The sequence below is a fragment of the Mugil cephalus genome, chromosome 21 (genome assembly GCF_022458985.1).
Source record: "Mugil cephalus isolate CIBA_MC_2020 chromosome 21, CIBA_Mcephalus_1.1, whole genome shotgun sequence".
Lineage (NCBI taxonomy): Eukaryota > Metazoa > Chordata > Actinopteri > Mugiliformes > Mugilidae > Mugil > Mugil cephalus.
Window position 1 is genome coordinate 9,085,267 of NC_061790.1, and position 14,612 is coordinate 9,099,878.

The window sequence follows — 14,612 nt, forward strand, 5'->3', positions numbered from 1 at the left end:
AGGCGTACTGTACTGTATTACATAAGCCTATACACTGCCACTGTACTAAGTCTGGTGGGAACTCTCCACTTACCTTATCGTCAATTATGACCAGGTCCTTGGGTTCTGTGCGGTCAATCTTTAGGACTCGGTGTTTGGTCTGGGCCTGATTGCTTCCAACCAAAAAATACCTCTGGAAAGAGGAATGCAATCATGAATACACTTGCAGGCTGCAAGGCTTTGCATGGCAACTTGTGGCAATGAGTACATACTGAAGACATCATATTATTTTCAATTCTATAGTTTGTGCAACACATTTCAATAGCTTCTATATTGCACTAATCCAACTTTCTACGCCATAACACTGTTTCTTTTTTTATAGAATACAATATTTTCCATGCACAATGAAAAGCTCATGGAGGAATTATGAACGTCTGTGCAACTTTGCGCAAAAAGGTATCCATGGCTTGCTTGTATTATATACACTCATATGACATAAGAGTTGGAGGGCACACAGAGATCAGAGTACATAGTTGATCACAATGCCACATTGAGATATGCTCTTTTGTCAAGATTTGGGTCTTCCTTACGTGTCTCGTTCTTTCAAGTCATTATTTTTCTCATACTGGGTTGCAAAATGGCCCGAGATTTCCAGTCCACTAAAGAGTGTTAAATTGGAACATCATGTATCAGTACAGTCCGCAACTATTACATCCATTTTGTCCTGTTCCACACATCCCAGTATCCTATAGAGCCCTCTTTGTCCACAGCAGTCCTGCAGTCTGTGTATCGCTAACATGGTTTGACAGGGCTCAAAAACAAATGATAGTGTTTATTGTCAAAATATTTGTGATGTAGCACCTGCTTGCACCTTCATTTCAACAATGATATGATGTTATTTGTTAAAAATGCACAGGTGAAACATTGCATGCCCAGCCTGGGCCTTTCTGGGTGGAGTTTGCATGTTCTCCCTGTGTCCGCGTGGGTTCTCTCCGGGTACTCCGGCTTCCTCTCACCTCCAAAGACATGCTCGTTAGGCTGATTGGTGATTCTAAATTGACCCTATGTGTGAGTGTGATTGTGAATGGTTGTTTGTCTATGTGTTAGCCCTGCGATACGCTGGCGACCTGTTACAGGGTGTACCCAGCCTCTCGCCCAATGCCAACTGGGATAGGCTCCAGCAACCCCCCGCAACTCTAATGAAGGATTAAGCGGTATGGAAGATGAGATGAGATGAAACATTGCAAGCACTGTGCACCCCAAATACCTTATTACGGCATTCACTAAAACAGAAGGAAGGAAACATGCACTTGTTTCCCAGCTGCACATATTTAATGTGTACAGATCTTATCCATACTAAAATAAGGTCCCTTTGACTCATAATTTTTGTGATCATTTAAACAATTATGTTACAACTGACTTCATGGAGATCATGTCCTGATGCCCGGCTTAGTAAATTATCACCAAATGGCTTTTGCTGCCATCTAGTGTTTGCAGACAAATACAGTTTCATGACCGTTGCCCCCATCCCTCTCCACCCATGTGCGTATATCTCTGAACTATTTCAATGTTGCCATTATACATTAAGATTGATTGAACTATTGAAGGTGGAGACATTAATCACTACAGGATACTTTTTAGCAGAAGTGAATTATTGCTTCTGTCCCAAATAAAGAGTTGGGCCGCTGTCTATAGTAAGGTATTTCCTCCAGGGCTGGGATAGACTGTGTAACCCCAAGTTTTGGGGTAATAGTGTTATTAACATATAGAGACATAACCTGGGGGCAGGGCAGTTCTCAAAGCCCTCAAGGGTGTAAAACTGCATGAGTAGAAAAGGGGCATTTCAGACAAATTATAGAAATGCTCAGCTTTCATGGCCTTTGTTTAAAAAGTGTTGTAAAGTAGAGCATTGTCCTTAACGTTATAACGCTACTTTCGATGTAGTGTGAACTAAAATTCAACAGCACGCCTCAGGAGTCAAAAGGACATCAAAACAACACGAAATTGAATGTAATTTATGGTTTTGACCAGTTGAATGTGCGACATGTGACCACACTGACTGAGGGATAATGAAACTGTGATAATAGCGGCATTAAGACTACGGCAGACTTACGGCTCTGGTTTCGTAAAGGACCATCCTCTGGATCCCACTGATGACAGTAGCTGACTGAGGCATTTTGACTCCTGTCTTCTCCAGCGGTTACAATCCAGAAGAGACGGCAGTAGAGCTACAGAGCCAATGTAAACAAAACGTTTATCTTCACCTCATAAAACACTACAAAAAAAGACACTATTTTCACTTAACAATAAATCTTCTATGCCCACGTATCTTAAGTTAGTCCTTCCTAGATAGCATTACTCACCATTCATTTAGCTAGCTAGCTAGCTGCATTAACCATAACTTGTCTCCAGTGACGAAAGTTAGCATCTCCCCGAGCAGCTACAACATCTACTCTGAACGATTTACCTAATAACTAAACTAATTACGCATTTAACGTGGCCGATTATGGCCAGTTTTCTTAGAAAGTCATGCAGGCATGAATTTGTTTTAGTCAGGTGACTGTCAGGAGGGGTTTGACTTGTCAGCTGGTACGGTGCCTCGCATGGTCAAAAAGCTCGAAGGAGTGAAAACGAGATTCATAACTGGTTCACTATTCGCCTCCGAGTGTGTGTCTTTGACTAAAGTTTTGGGGGGGTTGCAACTAGTCATAAATGAGAGTAAACACGTTTCTGAACGCGGTAAATTCATTTTCAGCGCTTGAAGCTCGCGATAGCACTCAAAAACTACAAGCTAACCTCCTTTAGTTTGGAAGTTGCTATGGTAACCGCGTTGCTATGCATAGCGGGGTTACCTAAGACTATGTGCCTGGGTTAATTCATGTCAGTTAAGGACGATTAAAAGTAATAGTAAGTGTAAAGCGGAATAAATTGTAACGCCCCAAAGTAACAGTAAGTGCGTCCGTGTTGATTAGCTCTAGATGTCAGCAGAAATCTGAAGAAAAACTGTTGGCTGGCGTCTTCCGTGTTTTCTGTTTTGTTGATATTAATTCTCCATGTTCAGTAAACTCAAATGGATCGTTTAGTGGATAATCTCATAGAAGATGAATCTGACAGCGAAAGACTTCTCGCTAAACCCACTTGCTTCGTTATTGTTGGAAGACCGGTAATTTCTCTCTTTTTACAAAAACGCAACACGTACAGATCATGCGAATTTTTTTTTCAACAGAATTTAAACAATTAGTTAAATGCACTGTATGCAAACACAATCTGACAAGGTACACTGTTGACAATGAATGTGTTCTAATATAACAATTCTGCACTAAATCGGCCTTTACGACTGTTATAATGTTCAGTCTATATTGAAACAACCTATGGAAGTTGGTAATTCAACTTTATGACCATTTTGGTGCATGTAGTTTGTGTTAAACTGCATTTAATAGATCACGCAAGCGTTTGTGTTAATTAGCCTAGCCCTCCACGGGGTTACGTTCATTTTAACTAGTATACCTAATGAACTGGCGAGTGATTGTGCACCGTATTTAACTTTTATATGCATGGGCAGTGAGAATATGAACAGTTGCTGGGTGTAGAAAGCTGCACAAAAGGGCACTACAAAACTCTAGCAGCAAATTATTTTTGTAATACTTCCTTGTCGTGTGACCTTCTCCCATATTCCTTCTGTGGCAGGGTGTTGGTAAATCCACCTTGGCCAAAAAAATTGCAGAGTCCTGGAAGTGTATCCTGATTGATGGTGAGTACTTTTATTGTGTGCTTATTTTTCTTTGCATACAAAGTTAACCACTCATCTGCTTTAACAATATTTCAGATACTGATCTGCTGAACTCACACATAAAAAACAAAACAAAGGAAGGGATAGAGGTGAGAAACATATTCTGTATCACTTCCCTCTCTCAGTCTTTCTATCTATGTGTTCGCATATGCTCTGCATCTCCATTAAAACCTTGAACCCTTTGTTTGGAAATGTAAGCTCTTGGATATCTTATCTGAGGGGAGAAGTATTCCAGAAGATGTGGTGCTGCAGCTGATCCTTGCAAGGCTTAACTCACCTGATGTGGAGCACTACGGTAAATCGTGTGGTCGTAGTCATAAGTCAGCCTCTGTGCAAGCAAATAAGTATCTCAATCACCAGTTTTGTAGAATATGATCAAGACTTTAGAGTGTGACTTGAATGTGCGATATAAATCTGCAATAATAGCACAGTAAGCTGGCATTCAAAACCACAGAACTTGAGCTTTGCCGCTGTTTAATAATTCGTGTGTTGTGATGCAGGCTACGTACTGAGCTGTCTGCCATACATGTCAGAAGACTGTCTGAAGACGCGTGAGCAGATGGACCTGATCAAAACCCTCAAGCTAACACCCGATTTCATCATTAATATTAAGGTAACCATTAAGTTTTCTTTTTAGATGTTTGCATTGTATCATTTACTTTTCTTAGTTTTGCAGAAGATAACAATGCTCTTACAATCTTCCACCAGTGTGCAGACAAGGATCTGGTCCGGAGGCTGTCTGGTCTGAAGCAGCACCCAGAGACATGCCAGTCATACAGCAAGGATCAGTTGAAGCTTGAAGACGTGTACAGCAAGAAAAAAGAGATAAAGGAAGAGGATGTGGAGGAGGAGGACGACGAGGAAGAGGAGGCGCAGGTTATTCATTTTTCCACATCCCATTTTAAACCTATAAATAAACCTTTATGTTAGTAAAATGTTTATTTTGTTCATAGGCTGAGGAGGAGGAGCTCTCTCGAGATACTATCAACCAGATGGTGTGGATGCCAGAGAATTTAGCGGAAAATGCATTTCTTAGAATCAACATGTACAATGATACCATGGTCAGACCACTAGAGGTGAGTTACCATATGTTCTGAATGACTCACACATTTATCAGAAGGTTAAATGAACTGCCCACGCACAGTCGTGCAGTCTTGTGCAGACGGTGCTATATGAGTCATTGTTCTACACACCAAATAATGGCAAATGGCGAGATGGCAAAATTGTCATTTTGGTCTTTTTTAACCAGAGATTTGGTAGATATTGCATTTGGACAAAAATTGGCAGTTGTTTGTGAAAACTTTCCGAGACTATACAATTTTATAGTAAAATAATTTTTATTATTATTGTTTTACTGAATAAAATGAAGCGTTAAAAAGACTCTTCATTGGCCAAAATTCAGAGTTTTTTTCCCCTTTTTTTCAGGATTACATGGCAGAACACAACCCCCTCTACCTGCTGGAGCTGGATGGAAACAATACACCTGAAGAGCTGCACTTGGTAACAACAACAGCAATAAATTAACCTGCTTCTGAGTCCATTAACTGTTGGGAATACCATGTGTTGTTAAACTGTGTCAAGATAGTACATTTTTACGGGTCCTTGTTTAAATGAGAGACAGTCGTTTTGTGATTCAGCATACATGCAAATGTTCAGTATTTATTTATTTATTTTTTTTTCTTTTGCTTTTACCTCTAGTCTGTAATGTCCCGTCTTGGAACTTTGGCTATAAACCGCGTTGCTATTCCAGTCCTCCTCCATCAAACTGATGAAGAATTGCCAGAGGACGTAGACACGGTTTGGCAATCTTTGTTCTTTTAGAACAAAACACAGTCAGTTGTGAATGTGAACAAACAGCATCTGCAGTTGAGCCTGAATACTCAATAATTGTTTAATCCACTCAAAAAAAAAAAAAAAAATCCAGGAGGAACTTCTGAGAACGATGTCCGCCTCCAAGACTGTGGTTCCTGGATTCAGGTGGAGAAGGAGCCGTTGGGGCCAAACTTGTCCTGTTGCTCTGAAGGAGGGAGATGTAATTCCTGGCAAGCCTGAATTTTCCGTGGGGTGAGTGATCTTTTATAAGCTATTACAACACGAGGAATCTGTCCACTTGCTTCAAATGTGACGGATTAAAAATGGCAACCCGCTCTCTCTCCGACCGCTGCGCAGCTTCCAGGATAAACTCTACATCCTTTCATCTCAGGAGGCCTGCCAGAAGTTTGTAACAAATCCCCGGCGGTACCTGCTTCCTCCGATGCCCAGGTCGCCCTGCAGAGTTTCCGTCGTCGGGCCCCCTCAGGCAGGGAAGAGCACCGCATGTAAGCTTCTAGCTCAGCACTACAATGCAGTTGTGCTTGACGTGCAGGAACTGTTGCAGCCACTTCTGGCCAAGGTTGAACAGGAGAGGCTGGACAAAATCAAAGAGGAGACGACACAGGCAGCTATAGAGAAGATCAAGTCAAAGATGGAGCAAGATGGTGGACAAAATCCAGGCAAGTTGAGCTTTGTTGGTATTTGTTAATGATGATATTCAGTACCACCGGTAGAGTTGCATTTTATATACTGCACCAGACGATGCTTAATTGCTATCTTATAAAAAAAAAGTGTTATTTGTGCATAGGCACTCATACTCATTTTATCAGTGCTCTTTCCATCCCTGTGTGTGTGTGGGAGAGTGTGTGGGTGGGAAGGGGGATGGTTCCGCAGGCTTGTTTTATGCTTGTTTGTTTGTTCTATGTGTGAAGCACCTTGGGTTGCAATTCATTTGTATGAAAGGTGCTATATAAATAAAGCTGATTCGGTTTGATAGGTATCACACTAGGCAAAGTGTGCAAAGCGTTGTTTGTGCACAAACATTGCTGCCATACACGGAATGAATGTTCTTATAATCTGTTTCATCACATGAATCTAGCTCTGTAGAAGTTAAGATGCTGAAACGTGTTTTGGTCTGTTCTCAGTGACAGAGGATCATCCGGAGGTACAAGCCATGGTGCTCAGTGCAGTGGAAGAAGCGAAAAAACTGAGTACATCTCCAGTTGGCCTGTATGCTGAGGTGCTAGAGAAGCGAATTAAAGAGGTTTGATTAAAGATGGCAGCTGCTTTCATGTTGCACAGTCTTCTTCTCTCGTTGTTTCTGCATTTATTTTTAATGCATTAAATCACCACTTACATTGCATATCGCGTAGCACAAACCAGATGTAGCTCTCTCAAATGAACTAAAGATGAGGTTGATGTTGCAGATTGAAGAGCTGGACTCAGATGCTGAGGGCAGGACTGGTTGGGTCCTTGACAATTTTCCCAAGAACCTTTCCCAGATGGATGCCCTGCAGCAGGCTGGAATCCTTCCAGAGATCATTTTCTACCTCAAAGACAGTGATGGACATCAGGGTAGGGGTACACAAAGATGCAGCATTGCCAACGAGCTGATGCCATTTTTTGTTAGTATTTTACAAATAAAGTGGCCGTGCGTAATGTTCACATATTACATCCCTCATCAATACACTTTCTACAGTTCTGAAGAGAGCCTACGAGACGAATAAGGAAAGCGTGGACGAGGCCATGATGAAGAGGTTACAGGATGAGAAGCAAGTCTTGTAAGTGGGGATGCAACAGGCAGTCTGAGCTGTTAGTTAGATCTGAACTGGGCTGCTTATGCAGCTTTTGATTTTGCTCTTCATTTCTTTCTATTTTAGAAACCAAAAGGAGCAGGAATCGGAGGTGGAATCAAATCTAGAGACAGTTGTCGAGGAGACTGATGGTTTATCCTTTTTACAAAGCAGCTTCCATTCAAATCCTTTTCTCAAAAACTGAATCAAAATTGGTCTGAATGCATTCTTTTTATTTGCAGACGAACAGGAAAAATCTGACGCCACCCGGTCTGCAAAACCTGACCAAGTCCAAAAAGAGGGTGAGGCATGCTGTTATTTATTGGATCAAGAATGCAAATCTTTTAGATAAAAGAGGGAACATTTCAAAATAACTCAAGGTTTATGAATGCCGGTATCATAGACTTAGATTTAGGCAGACTTTAATGAACCATGAGAGAAATGACTTGGTCACAGTAGCTTAGTTGCGCATGAAAGAAATATACTATACTGAAATTTCCAAAATGTCTTTTCGCAGTCCTGCAGACATCTTTCATATTTGTACACTGCAAGTTACGCGAAAGCATTGTTGAACTAAAGTCAGTCTCTTTTTGTTTCCCCCTCTGCGTGGCTCTAGCCGTGGTACTACAGGGTCAGCGGGAGTTGGGTTATCCAGACGGTCCAGAAATGAACGAGTATAAACTGCAACTGCAACAGTTTGTAGGTGAATGGGAGAAAATGCAGCCTGCTTTAACATTCACTCACTGTGTGCTGGAGATTGGCAGAGAAACCCCAGAGAACCTACTTCAAGAGATGGTTCGACGAATGGAAGGTGAGCGTAAAGCCTCTTATAGTAAGTCTTTACATTCTTTGTACCACAGAAAACCGTAGGTCTTTCAGTTGATCAGAAGTGTAAGAGTCACAGAGTGCGGAGTTGGATTTGTCACATCTTATCTGTCTCATCTTTGGTTTGCATCCGTGTGCTTCAGAACCCTATCAGTATGTGTCCTGGGAGTTGTCGGCAGTGGACCAGGACGAGGAGGCAGAAGATATCGAGGCCTTAGCTGAGCTGGAGAAAGGAGAGGAGGATGAAAGTGACAATGACGGAGCAGAGGAGGAGGATGAAGTCAGTACATGGAGGACTCTCTTCACTTTTCAAGGCTCTCTCTTTTTAACTTTTTTTGCTTTATTGACAAACGACTAACTGTAACTCCGTCCTCTTCCTGGATGCAGGGGGACACGACAGCTAAGAGATCATTAGGCGACACCCGTCATTTCTGCCCTGTTGCATTAAAAACCCACAACGTGCTGGTTCCCTGTACAGATGAAATAGCAGCCAAGTACCGTGAAAAGACCTTTTACTTCTCCAGCCCAGAGGCCAGAGATTCCTTCCTCCAAAATCCTACACAATTTGTGGCACAAACTGAGCCTCTTAAGGTACGAGCTGACAGGAGGAAAGAAATAAAAGGTTATATAGTAGTAAGGTAAATCACATGTTTCTTGTCCTCCTCTATCCAAGCCACCTGCCCTACGGATCCTGTTGCTTGGCACCAGAGGGTCAGGCAAGACGACTCAGGGAGAATGGCTTGCACGGCAACTTGGGCTCTTCCATATTCAGTTCAGGGAGGTGCTCCAAATGCTCATCATGGCCAAGACAAAGAAGCGTGTACCTTATGCCGATGAGGCGGTGTCCTTAGAGGATGCTTCTGAAGACTTGGAGGCCCTGATAATGGAAGCCAAGGGACTGGACAAGCAGGAAACAGAGGATAACTCTGAAAACATAAATAGCATCGAGGTCAACTTCAACAAACATCTCTCTAGCACATTTTTCTGTGTTATACCTCTATTTGATTTATGAGAACTTTTTGTTGATGAATTGTGATGTGTATTGACACTGATTTTGTACTTCAGGAAGATGAACTGACAGATGAAGAAATGGCCATCCAGGCCTACCTGTCCACTGGGGACCCACTCAATCCACAGATCCTGGATATGGTTATTGCTCCATTCTGGAAAGATGAGCCATACATGTAGTTATGCACAGACACACACGTGTTTCTTGCCTCTTTATGTAGCTACACTAAACACTAAAGCTGCTTAGCTTAGCTTAGCTTAGCTTAGCTTAGCTTAGCTTAGCTTAGCTTAGCTCAGTGAGGTAGGAAGGGGCCTGATTATGGAGGGCTTTGTGTGTAAGGAGGAGGATTTTGAACTGAATACGTTGTGGAACTGGGAGCCAGTGGAGGTTCTGGAGGACAGGAGTGATGTGATCATGGGTGCGGGTGTGGGTGAGCAGACGTGCAGCGGAGTTTTGGACGTACTGTAGTTTATTTAAAGTTTTAGATGGTAGGATTCTGAATCAGATTCAGAATCCATAGAGGATCCTGTTGCAGTGAGCAAGTCTGTAGGTGGTTAAGGAGGAACAGAAGGACAGAGGAACATTCAAGGACGAGTAGTTGTTGATATAGATGAAATGTTGTTGGTCTGTGAGGTAAGATTTCAGCCAGGAGAGTACAGTGCCAGTGATGCTGAGGGAGAGCTCAAGGCGGGAGAGAAAAATTGTGTGGTTGATGGTGTTGAATGCAGTGAGGTCCAGGAGGATGAGGATGGTGAGGTGGCCGGAGTCTGCAGAGAGGAGGATGTCGTTGGTGACTTTCAGGAGGGCTGTTTCAGTGCCGTGTTGAGAACGGAAAATTGTTCCAAAGAGATTTTCCTCTATAATGCAGTGAATGTTGAGCTAAAGATTCATTTTACATGCCTTTTTAGATGCATGTACAGTACACGACGACTGACAAGAAACTCTACTTTTTAGGTCTACGGGTTTTATTTTGGAGGGCTTTCCTAATGATTCTGATGAGGTGCAGTACATGGTGGAGCAACAGCTTTTCCCTGATGTTGTGGTAGTCATGGAAGTGGAGGTCACGGATGTTCAGACGCGTCTGTTGCACAAGTACATGGAAAACTGGTGGGAGCGTCGCAACAAACACGAAGCGCAGATGAATCTCCTTCGTGATCTGCGTAAGAAAAACCGGGTGAGAGAATAGTAGTAGTTTTAGCTTAGTGGTAGTTTTAATAATAGTAATTGCTGTCTGTCCGCCCAGCTACAGTTCAAATATGTGAGAATGTCATTTATTCATAGCTATATTTTCATACAGGAAGAGAATATCCTCAAGAGAAGGGCTGAACTAATGGCAGAGCATGGCTCTAATGCAGACCAAACAGGCGTAAGGCAAACTTATCACAACGCTTTTATCCTCATCTCCTTCTGCATCATCGATTGACCCCTTTCTTCTATTTGCTAACCAAACAGCTCACACATGAAGAGGGAGAAGAAGCTGAGGAAGAGGAAGAAACTGCAACAAACATAGAGGACGAGATAGAGGCCATGCTGGAGGAGGAGTTTCCTTTAGAAGAGGATCATGAAGACATGGAGAATGAGGAGAATGATGAGGCAGCTGCTGAGAGGCTGGAGGTGGAGATAGAAGAGCGTTTTGTGACAGATGAAAACAACCTTGCCGCTGTGATGGTACAGAGATACACACACACACACAGCCACCTACTAACTGTTGCCAGGTCGTGATCATTTCTACTAATAACACATATTTATGACAAGGTCCACCCTGTGAAGTAGTTGTATTTTACTTGCAGTTACACAGTATGTGCTTTGTGTTGTTCTATCATCAGGATCTCTTGAGTGAACATAACATACCCAAACTGACAATCAATGCGTCTCGCAAGCTTCCGATTGTTCAGTACCAGTTGCTCCACAAAATCCAGTCCTTGCTGACCAACAGGGAGTCACTCTTTCAGAAGTGCCAGCCCATCTCATACAGCTTGGCACATAACCTCCTGATCTCATCTTACAAGCGACACAGTGCCTTTGGCTGCTGCGACCCCGTCAAAGTAGGCATAATTTAGCCATGGTAAATGTGTATATCAATAGTCAGATGTTGGCTAAGTATTATATTATAATATATTTTTCTTCCTCTGACTTACAGCAATACAAAGAAAGAGACCTAATCCAGCCTCTGCAGTGGCCTCTCAATACCACATATCCCCTTCTCTTCAATCAATATATCTACTTCTTTGCATCCAAGGAGAACCGCAAAATATTTATGCACAACCCCTTAAAGTACCTTAGGCAACCTAAGCCCATTCCGTCACTTCCTGTTAAGATGGCAGTCACAGGACCTCCTAAATCTGGAAAAACCACCGGTAAGACAGCTGAAAATACTCCTCATGAATACTACTTTTCTTTTTTTTATTCCTAACTGTTCTTTACTGTTTCCTTGTTCTTTTCCTTCGCTTCACTTTATTTTCTTCCTGTAGTCGCACAGATGTTTGCTAAGAAATATGGCGTGGCTCAGATGTCCATTGGTAAAGCTATGCGTATGGTGCTCAACACCCAGGAGCACACTGATCTGGCAGCACAGATGAAAAAGTATCTCCTCCAGGGTGTTGTCGTGCCTGATGAACTGGCCATTCAGTGTCTAGAGGTGGCGCTCATGAGCTCGGTCTGCAGCACTCGAGGGTAAGGCGGGGTGTTCATTTCATCCATTGGTGTTTCAAGATAAACATCAAGAAACCTGTACATGATTATGATTATTTCCCATTAAGGCAGTCTATAAAGACTTATTTTTGTGGTGTTCCAGGTATGTGCTGGATGGGTTTCCCATGACCCTTAAGCAGGCCGAACTGATGGCGTCTTGCGGCATCATCCCCATGATAGTAGCCGAGCTTCAGCTGGACACAGTGGAAGTGCTGAAGAGAGGTCTTGTAGACAAGATGAAGCCCAACAAGTCAGAGAACATACAGCAGATATGGCAGCTGATTAAACCAACAAACCATCAAAATCAAATAATAAAATGTGTCTTATCTCCACGTTCTCTTCCCGTTGTAGGCCTCATCTGGTGCACGACAGCTCTGAGATTCTCCATGTTTGTAATTCTAATTACATGAAGGAAGTGGAGCATGTAAGGCGTCACTTCCAGCAGCAGTATCAGAACTGGGTTGTCCTTGATGGCATGAAGAGCAAATGGTGGATTTGGAACAACATTATAAAGGAAGTTAGCATCAGCATGAAATATATCCACTCTTACCTGGAGAGGATGCAGAGCGGTGAGTCTTTGTAGTTATTTTGCACCTCTCAAGTGATCAGCTCTTATGAATATTTATATTGTGAAATTTTAAAAATTGCTCTAGAACTCACAGTCTAGCCTTTTTATGTGTGCATATGTTTAAAACCTCCTAACCTACTGATTTAACAGGGCAAGCAGCCTGCATCAATAGGCTGTGCATCACACCCAAAGAGCTGGACAATCAGCTCGGAGAGTTTTACCAGTACTGCCCTGTCTGCCTGGCTCTGCATCACCACCTGGTGGACTGTTCAGAAGTTGTGTCTTTGACCAATGCAGCCGAGTACAAGGGATTCTATTACAAGATGTGTGGCGAAAACCATCTAGAGGTCAGTGCATTCAAGGTTACAAGCACACAGAAGGCCAGCTTATATAGAGGGAATGCATTTAAGTCAAATTATGACTTATGACTATGTGTTTTATGAAAAACAACACTTGGCTCTGTGCAATGATGGATGTGACTGAAAGAGAATACAACTGTTTTTTATGTCGCCTTTTCCAGAAATTTCTGTCAACGCCTGACCAATTTGTGAAACCAGGCTGCCCGCACTCGCTCCCACAACCCCACCTGCTGCCGAGAAAGCTGACTGAGAGTCAGGTGAAGAACAGGTTCCCACAGCAGGTTGCGATGAAGGGCTTCTGTCCTGTTACTTACCTGGACGGAAAGCAGAGGTACATGATCCACTTACAGATCAACATAATACAAAGAATGTTTGGTTCTTTTTGAATTAACTCCTGAAATATCAGAAAAGTAAGACAAAATAAGAAAGGGATAAGCTAAGAGACTCCTGGAATTGTTTGTGTTTTCAGTTATTACAGTTATATTACTGTGCATTATTAATCCCTGGATGTTTCACTACCCTAATAATTATATACAATTACTCTGCACTTTGAAATCACATAATGGAAAACGACTGTTATAAAAATTAACATTGCATTGTCACAAGATCATTGTTACCAGCACAATATTGCAGATGGATTGTATCAGTATCAGGTCTTTTCTTTCTAATCTGCATCACAGTTTTCTATTCATGCAAGGCTTATTTGTTTTTAGATATGAAGCCCTGGTTCAAGGAAAGATGGAATATGCTGTGGAATACAGAGAACGTATCTACATTTTTGAGACAAAGCAGATGCAGGACAAGTTTTTGAGGTGTGGAGCTATCCCTTTGTATATTTGTGTGCACAAAGATCACCAACCGCAATAAAAGTGTGTCACATTACTTTGATATTAAAACGTTGGATCTGAAACTTACTCGTTCTATATTCATCAAGGATTCCTGAGACGTACTGGGACCAGAAGCTACCTACTAAAGTTCCTCCTCTTTGTGAGCCCGTGCCCCTCACCTCCCTACCAACGCTGGGCTACCTGGAACAGGTTAGACACACTTAAGCACGCTTAAAAGTACCGTCATAGTCCTGTCTGCTGAGAATTTTTGAGCTTTTGTTGACATTCATTTGAAGTGTTTCTCAGTTATGTCAATCACGTTTTGAATTACAGGGAGTGGCAATACCGGTAATCAAGGCAATGACAGCCGCTGGGTGCCTCAAACCAAAGTATCCCTTTCTCAGTATACAGAGATCAGCACTCCTCTATGTAGCCTTCTATTTGAAAGGTGAGCACAATGTCACATTTGCCTAATGCCAAAATAAAAGCAAATGTTAGACCTAATAAGGTTTTTTCACATTTTTTCTATGTTTTCTATTATACTTTCTGAATTTGCTGTGTTGCTCACTATTATAAAAAAAATTGCCTTTTCCTTTTATTGAATTAATAAGTTAAATCCCACATTTTCTACAGCTTTCAACCACAAGAGCACGGACTACGCTCGCAGGAAATACAAAAAGAAGTTGGCCTTGTTTGAAGAGAACTGTGCCCTCATACCTTACCTCAGCACAGCAATGAGAGGGAACTACAGGCCTCCCAGTGAACGTCCTATTGATTTTGAGTTCAAACTGAACAGGTTCTTGGCCTTGGGAGACTTGCCAGGGGTTGATGGTGTGCTGTAACCATGCCTGTTTCGCTCTTTTACCTACAAGCTATAACAGTATATGTAATAAATATCCATAATAAAGGGCAATTCACCATCACACCTAGTTCTTTGTACCTCACACGCCACTTTCTTT

The 14,612-nt window shown here is 42.2% G+C and overlaps 2 protein-coding genes across 2 annotated transcripts in view; one reads left to right on the forward strand and one right to left on the reverse strand.

Moving 5' to 3' along the window:
* fig4a (FIG4 phosphoinositide 5-phosphatase a) overlaps window positions 1–2,560 on the reverse strand; it is a 48,652-nt gene extending 46,092 nt beyond the window's left edge. The window contains exons 1-3 of the mRNA XM_047573695.1: window positions 2,343–2,560; window positions 2,093–2,207; window positions 74–172 (exon numbers count right to left, since the gene is read on the reverse strand). Of these exons, the coding sequence (XP_047429651.1) occupies window positions 74–172; window positions 2,093–2,155 (162 nt within the window). The 5' untranslated portion in view covers window positions 2,156–2,207; window positions 2,343–2,560. The remainder of the gene's footprint in view (window positions 1–73; window positions 173–2,092; window positions 2,208–2,342) is intronic.
* A 98-nt stretch (window positions 2,561–2,658) lies between these two features.
* Window positions 2,659–14,576, forward strand: ak9 (adenylate kinase 9). Its single transcript, XM_047573693.1, has 36 exons — window positions 2,659–2,928; window positions 3,041–3,142; window positions 3,667–3,730; window positions 3,806–3,858; window positions 3,968–4,064; window positions 4,270–4,382; window positions 4,478–4,645; window positions 4,723–4,845; window positions 5,195–5,269; window positions 5,468–5,566; window positions 5,694–5,833; window positions 5,939–6,261; window positions 6,727–6,845; window positions 7,009–7,156; window positions 7,281–7,362; window positions 7,462–7,526; window positions 7,617–7,676; window positions 7,991–8,185; window positions 8,343–8,479; window positions 8,587–8,790; window positions 8,873–9,148; window positions 9,265–9,383; window positions 10,163–10,382; window positions 10,506–10,574; window positions 10,661–10,876; window positions 11,035–11,253; window positions 11,349–11,565; window positions 11,680–11,881; window positions 12,003–12,149; window positions 12,251–12,468; window positions 12,618–12,814; window positions 12,988–13,157; window positions 13,540–13,638; window positions 13,761–13,863; window positions 13,987–14,101; window positions 14,287–14,576. Exons 2-36 carry the CDS (start codon window positions 3,050–3,052, stop codon window positions 14,493–14,495), a joined length of 5,154 nt encoding a protein of 1,717 aa, XP_047429649.1. The 5' UTR covers window positions 2,659–2,928; window positions 3,041–3,049; the 3' UTR covers window positions 14,496–14,576.
* Window positions 14,577–14,612: the final 36 nt, after the last annotated feature.